This window comes from Kryptolebias marmoratus, linkage group LG20 (assembly GCF_001649575.2).
Source record: "Kryptolebias marmoratus isolate JLee-2015 linkage group LG20, ASM164957v2, whole genome shotgun sequence".
Classification (NCBI taxonomy): Eukaryota; Metazoa; Chordata; class Actinopteri; order Cyprinodontiformes; family Rivulidae; genus Kryptolebias; species Kryptolebias marmoratus.
The window spans coordinates 25,687,409-25,697,385 of NC_051449.1; the positions used below are offsets into that span (position 1 = coordinate 25,687,409).

At 38.6% G+C, this 9,977-nt stretch overlaps 1 protein-coding gene across 6 annotated transcripts in view; it reads right to left on the reverse strand.

Annotated features, from left to right (window-relative positions):
- The window catches only part of LOC108248242, a 48,609-nt gene that overhangs the window by 32,877 nt on the left and 5,755 nt on the right, over positions 1-9,977 (reverse strand). For 3 of the 6 annotated variants that reach the window (XM_017436875.3, XM_017436876.3, XM_017436873.3), the window contains exon 1: positions 5,160-5,482. The exons of 1 other annotated variant lie outside the window; for it this stretch is intronic. In XM_017436875.3, coding sequence (XP_017292364.1) covers positions 5,160-5,195 — 36 coding nt within the window. In that variant the 5' untranslated portion in view covers positions 5,196-5,482. Of the gene's footprint in view, positions 1-5,159; positions 5,483-9,977 lie in introns of those variants that run through there. 2 more of the 6 variants (XM_017436874.3, XM_017436878.3) reach the window with 2 other exon arrangements.

The following is a 9,977-nucleotide window of genomic DNA, read 5'->3' on the forward strand; positions in this document are numbered from 1 at the left end:
AACAACATCAGACATCTCAGTCCAGAAATGTGCAGTTCTAGGCACAGCCAAGATACTGCGCAGAACCCTCAAGCTCCCAGGCCTCTGGTAGAGGACCCGAGCTCAGAGGATGAAACAAAGACCACCCGCGGAGGGTGAGAAGGGATTTTTTTTATATATGTACTACTTGAAATATATTTACCAGTTGACATCTCACCACTGCATTTGTTTTTTAGGTAGATCAAGATGTTGTAAGGCTCCTTGGTGAAGAGGAACTCTCAATTTATATTCCTCACTCGCAAGAACTAGCAATAGCCAGTCAAGAGCTGGACTTTGAAATAAGAATGCCAAGAGACAGACAAAAAAAATAGAACTACCAACTGGCTGAACTACCAAGACAATGTGTACAAGCAAGTTAGAAGGCCTACTAGAGGTGGAAGAAGAGAGATGATTGTCAAGAAAGATGACTTGGTATCGAGCCTTCCTGAGATGGGTAAACAATTATTTTTCCCGAATGGGAACTCAAAGAAAGGCAAACTAGAGGACTTTGAGTTCATGCTTTGTCTCATGGGTTCTGAGAAGCCCCTTGAGGGCAATGTAACAATTGGAAGATTGTATGAGCACACAAACCAACTAACTCCTCGGGATTTACCTTTGTACAAAGGCAAAAGACTATTGTGATTCTGAGCCCCTTTGGCCTCACACATCCAGCCACACTGAGGGATCCTCATCCAGTACATTTGTATATGCATCCAGTCCCATGACAGAGTCCTGCAGCAATTCACAAAATGCATCAACACCCCAAACTACTTTCTCTCAGGCACCAGTCCTGCCACAGTCCGTGCAACTGTTGATTGATGATGATGATGATGATGATGATGAAGAAGAAATTGTCTTTATTAGATCAGATACAAACTTACCTTTTGATGACCTTGCAGATAGACTGGTGTACTCATCCCAACAAGTAAGTAATGATCAACCAGCAACTAAAGGTTCACATTCACCTCAGCCAACAGTGGCAGCAGTGATAGCTGAAAATGATGAAGATATTGATCCCATGATAGATTTTGGACCGACATCTTCCACTCAAGCAACAAGGGATGTCTTTGAAAATCCAGAAAATATTGCTGAAAAGCAAACTATTGTGATCCGGCAGGTACAGTGTGTTATGGATATGGTTGAAGCATTTGCTGACGAGAACATCTGGGCGATAATATTTCGGTCATGCGTGTGCTTAAGAATGGCGAGGTTGAGGCTGGAAATGGGATCATCAGAGATATTCTCACTATTTTCTGGATTTTTTTATGCAACAAAAACATGTGGAACAACCTACAAGATCCCTACTCTGCATCACAGTTTTCAAGAAAGAGAGTGGGCTGCTATTGCTCACGTCTTGGCTTTTGGATGGCACAAATTTCAGTACCTCTATGTTCAGCTTGCCCCTCCATTTCTAACAGAGACTCTGTCGTTCAGCACTTCAAGAAACAATCTAATGCAGGCTTTCTTTAATTTCATCAGCCCCACTGAGAAGGATGTGCTAACTGAAGCTCTTGACAACTTCACAATGGCTGATGAAGAAGAACTTCTCAGCATACTCAGCAGTCACAACTGTACTGTGCTCCCAGCTGAAGGAAATCTGCCAAAACTAGTGGAAGAAATAGCTTACAAAGAGATGGTGCAAGAACCAGCTTTCATTATCAACTGTTGGCAGCCAATTCTTAGGTCTGTTGGAGAATCAATGAGTTGTGATGGTTTAAACAAAATTTTGGGTGATCTGAAACCCAGAGCAAGAAATATCACCAAGTTCAGTTCCCTGGATGCATGTCAGACGTTGAAACAATCACTTTCAATCAACTCTTAAGATTTGTAAGAGAAAGAGATGAGAAGGATCTTGGCCTTTTCCTCAGATACTGTACAGAGTCTGACTTGTTCCTGGCTAAACCCATAAAGGTCACATTTTCTGACATGTCTGAGTTTACAAGGCGCCCTGTGGCGCACATCTGTAGTTGTTTGTTGTAATTACAGCAACTTTGCAGAATTTAAATCAGAATTTTGCTCAGTATTACAGTGTGGAGTATGGGGGATGGACATGTCCTAAATGAATAGTTTGGTTATACCTCAGAGGAAAAAAAAAGGTTCCACTGTTATTCTGTTACGTTATGTTCAGATTAGCCAATAGATTATATTGTACAGTGCTGGATACGTACACCATACATGGAGAAACAACATTTGTTTTATTTCTGTTTAAATCTAAACTTTGGTGATGCTGAAGGTTTTATGTTTAAAGAAAAATCCCAAGCAAGCCGCTTTATTCAGTATTCTCAAAAAGGAGAAATAATGGACTGTATCCTTAAAATAATTGTGTGACAAATCTTTCCATTTGTTGGTCATTATGTTTTTTGTTTAGGTTTTATTTTGTTTTATGTAGGTACGTTGTTCTGTTTGGGCCACATTAAAGTTGATGGAAGAATAAAAACTATAGAGACATTTTTAGAGGTGGATAACTAAAGGTGGCTGCCATAGGAATGTATAGGATTGCAAAACGACTAGAAACATTTATGACAGGCATAATAGATGAAGATCAGTGCGTATTTACACCAGGAAGACAAACTCAAGACAACATTAGAAGAACTATTCACATATTAAATAAAATTAATAGAGACAAAATCAGTGCAGCTTTAATAAGCCTTGATGCAAAAAAAAGGCATTTGATAGAGTAGATTGGAGGTTTCTCGATGTAACTTTGCAAAGATTTAGGTTTAATGAAAATTCAGTTAAAATCATTAAGGCATTTTATTAGCAGCCCACTGCTAGAATTAAGGTGAATGGTGAAATCATAGTGTTATTTTTGATCAGGATATGTCATTTAAACCGAACATTATAAATATTACCAAGGCTTCTTTCTTTCACCTACGTAATATCACTAAAATTAGAAACATCTTGCCTCAAAATGATGCAGAAAAGCTGGTCCATGCATTTATCACATGTAGGCTAAACTAATGTAACTCATTATTATCTGGGTGTCCAAAAAAGTCTTCAGTTGATTCAAAATGCTGTTGCCAGAGTTCTAATGAGAGTTAGAAGGAGAGATCATATTTCTCCAGTTTGAGCTTCTCCCCATTGGCTTTCTGTCAAATTCAGAATATAATTTAAAATCTTACTTCTAACATACAAAGCTTTCAAAGACCAGGTGCCATGTTATATTAAAGATCTTATTGTTACATATTTTCCTAACAGAGCATTTCCTTCTCGGACTGCAGGTTTACTTGTGGTTCCTAGAGTTTCTAAAAGTAGAACAGGAGGCAGAGCTTTCAGTTCTCAGGCTCCTCTCTTGTGGAACCAACTTCCTGTTTCTGTCTGTGAGGCTTGTACCCTGTCTACCTTTAAGACTCGGCTTAATACTTTCCTTTTTCATAAATCCTATAGTTAGGGTTGGCTTGGGTTTCTTGAGCTATCACTTAGTTATGCTGCTATAGCCTTAGACTGCTGGAGGACAAATTGACCACATTTCCTCACTCTGCTGCTGTCTTTACTTGCTCTACTATAATTATTTATATCACTAACATGATTTTCTTTGTCTTTCTTCCAGTCTGTGTCTCTTTCCTATCCTCTCAAACCCCAGCCGGTTAAAGCAGAAGGCTGCTCGTCCTGAGCCTGGTTCTGCTGGAGGTTTCTTCCACTTAAAAGGGGTTTTTCCTTTTCACTGTCACCAATGTGCTGCTCAGGAAGGGAAACTGTGATGAAGTGAACATTCAGTGCAATCTACTGGCTTCCTTTGATAGACAACTTTTACTGATTGGCTCTTTATAATATATGTGAATGTTTTTGTACAGTTCCCTGAGATGACTTTTGTTGTGACTTGGCACTATATAAATAAACTGATTTGAATTGAAGGAAATATAAGTTTATGAGATTTGCAAATCATTGCTTTTAGTTCTTATTCACATTTTACACAACATCCCAAGTGTTTTTGAATTGTGGTTGTAATTAGGTGTTTTTCTAATAATTGTATTATCCTCTGCAGCAGAAAGATTAAGACAAAATGTAAGGTTTTTGCTCATATGTTCATGTTCCTTATGAAATATCTCATGAACCACAGAACAAATTTCTATGAAACTTTTAAAAAGGGATTATTGGATGTACATCAGTTGATTAATTCAAGATGGCTGCCACAGCTAATCAACTTTAGAAAACACAAAAATGGCTATAATTCAGTTAATTTTACAGATATTGAGCTAAAATGTGATGTGGAAGTAGCTGATCTTTGCTTAAAACTTTAACATTAATTATTGAAGTCAACACTGTTAGCAAAATTTCTTGTGTACCACTAAACAGATTTTGATTTTATTGAAACCGTCATGAAATAATCATTGGATGTACATCTTAATCTCAACTTTTGGAGTCAATCTAAAAACAGCTAATTGACTTTTTTTTAAAACAGCTACAACATGGCTATAATTCAGTAAATCTGACAAATATTGAGCTCAAAATTAATGTGGTAGTAGCTGAGAGTCATTCAAAATGTAAAAATGTATTTACACTAGGGCTGTGCAATAATTCAATTCTTTTGTTTTTAGTTAGGAACGCACGTGAAAATATGTGACTGACCACTGGATAGTTAGTCAGATCAAACCAGGAAACGTGTTCTGCCTCACTTCAACAAACTTCTCCACCTGAAAATATGTCAGCTGTCAGACGGGAGTTTAATAAAGACCATGCAGCTGTTTGTGGAATCAGATTGTTTCCTTTATTCTGTCTTTTTTTTTCATCTGAGTCCATTTCCCATAATGATTGACAAAAATAGTCTGATCAATAGTTTAACATAATCAAGCAGCCCTTTTCTGCGCATAAATTCATTCCAAGGTTGATTTGACCAAAACAGTTCCAACTCCATCATTTCTCATCATGAGATGATTTGGCACGAGAGGCGACGGGTGATATGCATTCCTACGAAAAATGCAAGGCCTTTATTTTGCTTTATGAAATGCTCTTACATTTAAAAGATAAAAATTTTGACATGCTTTGCTCCCCTTTGTTACACACAGTCCAGGTCTGTTGAGCCCAGTAACAGACAAAGCTCACGCGTCAAACGGCTGCATGATGTTTGCCGCCAGCAACTCCCCTAAAATCCGCCTCAGAGGAGGCTGAAGACGGATGAACACTGAAGTGTCTTTACCTACCAGCAGCTTCCAGCACAGCAGCCAAAATGAAATCATTTCCAGGCGCGTGCATTCCTCTCCCCCTGTCCGCAAAGGCAGCGCGAGCAGCTAGGCGGACATTGTTTGTAGCGAGGACAGACGCATGTAGGCTGACAGCCGCGGCGCGTGTTCGTGTGTGAGGAAGAGAGGCGATGGGATCGAGCGGTCCCGGATGAATTGGAGCAGAAGAGATGGATCTGTATTGGCAGATTGACAGTATCACCCTCTGAGTGTTTCACTCAGCCTGCCTGTCACTCCCATGCTGCATCCTACAGTGTGAATAGATATTAGATCTATATATTTCAACAAATTATCTTGGTCTGCAACAATAAAAAACGCTACATGCACTACTTCAGTGTCTGCTCTCATCGGGGGGCGGGGGGAACACGCTTCTTATTTTTAAGGTGTTTCTCAATTTTGAAGGTGTAACATACACAATGTTCCACCTTTTCATTTTTGAGAAGCTTTTCCTATAATTTTACTCATAAATCACATTTGTTTAAAATTAAAAACAATGTTAAAAACGCTCAAATTGTGTGTCCTTGACACATCTAAATGTGTAACTGTCATAGTGATAGTCATTTCAAAAAGCCAAGAACAAAAACCCACAGGAAACACAGGTAAGTAAAAAGAATTTTATTTTGTAGGGAACAGGAAGTGGAAAGTGTGGGCAAGAACAGTGGAGGTCAGTATTGATTTCAGAAGTGAGTTCAAAAACGACAGATTTATTAGCAACTGGAAATATTTGTACTTCTTTACTTTTGGAGATTTCCTGGGGGAGACAAGATTAAACATCTTGTCTCAAAATGATGCAGAAAAACTGGTCCATGCATTTATCACGTGTAGGCTGGACTATTGTAATTCTATATCATCTGGGTGTCCAAAAAACTCTAAAACGTCTTCAGTTGATCCAAAATGCTGCTGCCAGAGTTCTGATGAGAGTTAGAAGAAGAGATCATATTTCTCCAGTTTTAGCTTTTCTCCATTGGCTTCCTGTCAAAATCAGAATAGAATTTAAAATCTTATTTCTAACATACAAAACTCTCAACAACCAAGCTCCATCTTATATTAAATGTCTTGATGTTCTGTATTTTCCTGATAGAGCACTTCCCTCTCACACTTAATTTTGTAAAAATAGAATGTGAGGCAGAGCTTTCAATCTTCCAGGTTTCTGTCTGTGAGGCTGACACCCTTTCTGATTTTAGGACTAGGCTGAAGTTTTTCCTTTTGTATAAATCCTATAGTTGGGTTAGTTTTGTTTTTCCAAAGACATCCCCAAGTTAGGCTGCTATAGGCTAAGACTTGGGTGACCATATTTTGATTTCCATAACGAGGACACATGGCCTGGCCTTGAGACACAAATTCAGACAGGCTTCTGAGAGGTTAATTTCCATGCTTTATTATGCCTTAATAGTACAAAAATAACTTCTGTAATAAAATAAAATCTGTAACAACCTTTAACAAAATGAGAGCTCTCTTTTCAAATAAATAAATGAAATGAAATATTGTTTTAAATATGACCTCTTCTGTATTAAAAAAATCCAGCTTCAACAAAATATCTACTAATACCTTTTTGATGTAATAAAATAAACAATATAGCAGTCTCACAAAGATATTAACTCAACAAACATAAGGGGTCTATACTTTTAATCTTTAGTTGTCTTCTTCATCCTGTTTTTTTTCTTCATCCTCCTGCACATCCATATTTTGCTGTAGAGATGATCCTTCCCAGCAATTTTCGGTTGCTCAACAAATATGCATAAAAGTCTTTGCAAGAAGTGTCTTTGGAATTGAATTGTACTAATTAGAATCCCCTTCAGTGACTCAACAGACAGCTGGTTCTTCTCATTGGTCCATTGGCTCTGCATAAGTGAGAAAACCCTCTCAGCATTTGCATTGTGAAAGGGAAGTGGAAAGACAAACTGTGCAATCTTCAGCAGTTCTGAGTAACATGCTATGTTTTTTTGCCTTTTCAAAATATTTGGTCCACTTCTTGTGCACTTGCAGGCCACTGAACTCTTGACTGTTGCACCTTTCTGTGAATTTCTTCAGATTGATGACCTGTTCATAACACTTGACATCATCAACTGGCACCCCCTTCTCTCCTAGGGACTTGATGCAGGCCTCCACATCATTCCAGTTTGGTGGCGTACACAGATCCATCCACATGAATGTTGAGAACTCTACCATGGGAGTCATCCCTTCTCCGGATACTCCAGACATGCACTGTACATGGCTTGCACATCAGCATAGAACTGGTCACAACCAAGTCAATCTTTGTGCCAGTAGTCCCTTCACTTTAAGATGCATGAAGTTGTTGCTCTTGCATTAAAGAAGAATGGTGTGGATATTGTACAATATATTCTTCACCTCCATAATGTACATGTTCTCCTGTTCAATTTCTTGTATGTGGGTGTGGAACACAGACATGAGTGAGTGCATGTGCCAGAGACAGATCTCAGCAAAGTTGTTTTCAAAAAACTTCTTGAGTTCTATGGGTGGCTTTTTGCTGAGACAGAAAATATGCCTTTAAAGATGGGAACATCTGTATCATCCTCTCAATGCTTGGGAACAATGACAGCCATCTTATCTTGCTCTGAGAGAGCATACTTCTATAATCAATCTCAACAAAATCACAGTAATCTTTCCGTCTTTCAGTACACACAGTGTAAATGTGGAAGTACTAGCAGATTTTGAACATGATACTCTCAAGGTAGAGAGTTGTATTTTAGTTTTGAGATTTGTGATGTCTCACTTTAGTTTAATTCATCGAGGGAATCAAAATCACCACAGGCAGCAAGTTGATCTTTTAGTTGCTCTGACAGATAATTGACAAAAGCACTTTTAAAGCTTATTCATTTCAGTCTGTCTCAACAGCAAGCACACAGAAATCCACAAAAAATAGTTCTCACAACTTATAAGATGCACACCAGCTGACATAACTACAGAAGAACAGCCATCCACATTAGAACAGTCAGTACCAGCAAAATCCTACAGGTAATAGTATAAATAGTTAATTGATACAAATGCAGGGCAAAATAAGTACAAGTAAAAAAAATATACAATTTGAAAATTTTTAGTACTGATGATTACCATCATATTTGTCTTTCAGATATTAACCTCTGGTAAACTCTGGACAGTGTTGGGTATTGCACGGATAGGACCCAAAGATGCAGACTCTCACAAGGACTCAAAGAAACGTAAAGATTTAATAATAAAAACAACAAAAGCTGGAGAGGCAGCAAACTATTTACAAATAAACTAAATCACAAAACAAAGTCTGACATGGCAGCAAAAGTACTAACTCTAAGTAACAAAATTTTCAGGAGCAAACAAGAAAAATATGATAAATGAACAGGGAATGAACCAGTATGCCAGAATGAGGATGGAGTGTGAACTGGGAGCATATGTAGGCTGGGATTGATGAGAAAAGTGGTTGCAGCTGAGCCTAATGAGTACAGGGAACAGGTGTGAGTGGAGGACTGAGAAGCAGGACTGACAGGAATAGAACTGATGGCACAGGAAACACTGGGGAACAAGGGAAACAGAAAATAATCGTAACAACTCAAGATATAAACCTAAAAAAAGGAAACAATGGACACTGAAAAAGCACAGATTGTGACAAGGAGATACTTCTGAAGCAAGGAGAGCAAGGAATTTCACAGTGGATCATACAGTAGATGACTGGTCCACCACTGCAAAGATCAGAAGACCCACGCAATTTCTGGCTGAACCATCAAAATGTGTACCCTCATTTGTTCAAACAAGCAAAACATTTTTATGCACACCAGCATCATCTGTTTGTTGTGAATGAATATTTTCTAAAGGCAGAGACGTTGTGACCAAAAAAAAACCCGTCTCAATCAAAACACTGTTGAAAAAATGTTGTTCATCAATAAAAATCTCTGACTGTTCTCATCGCACATACCCAGCCCCTGCCATAGTTACACAAGCACATCCAATTAATGCCATTTCCCCTGCACTCTGTTCAAAATGACACAACACACACATTCATTTATCTTTAGAACATGATGTGCAGTCATATCCTTTGACCTACCCTTCAGATAACGAATCCTGGTTTTATCCATTTTGGAGTGTACATAACAGACACAATAGTTATTTTTTATAGGGAGAATTTTCACTCTTTGCTTATACAAATTAAACACAGTTTTGAGCGAGGGTCTATCCAAAATCTGTCGCTGCTAAAATTAATGCTGTCAAAATGGATATCTCCAGGGGGCGATAGTGAGCAACGTATGGAGTTGACGTGTCCTTTCTTGGCTTTGCACCACTTTAAAAGTAATTTGTTATTTACATTGATATTTCTCTCATACACTCCTAATCAAAATCTTAAGACCAGTAAAAAAACTGCAAGAATTTGCATTTTGCACTATTGGATCTTAAGAAGGTTCTAAGTAGGGCTTCACAATGTTAAAGGAAGAAATCAGCATAAGAGACAAAAACTTTTGAGCAGGGAATAAATTGAAAACTGCATTTACTGACAAGGCGAGGCTTGGCAGAACTCAGACTCACAACGACATGACAAAGTTTTAAGGGTTTTATTGCCAGAAAGCTGGGAGCAGGCTCAAAGTCTTTGATCGTCTCACTCACGTGATCGGCTAGTGACGGGACCGGAACTGGTAAGTCCACTCCAACTTGGTTTAGTGTTGCAGACCGGCTGGTCTGAAAGGGGCTGAGACGAGAGGGAAAATCCAGATCCAGGCGTGAGGTCGTTACTGGTAGGTCAGAGGTCCAAAGCCAAACCCAGACAGGGAGAATCCAAAGGGCGAGGTCCAGATG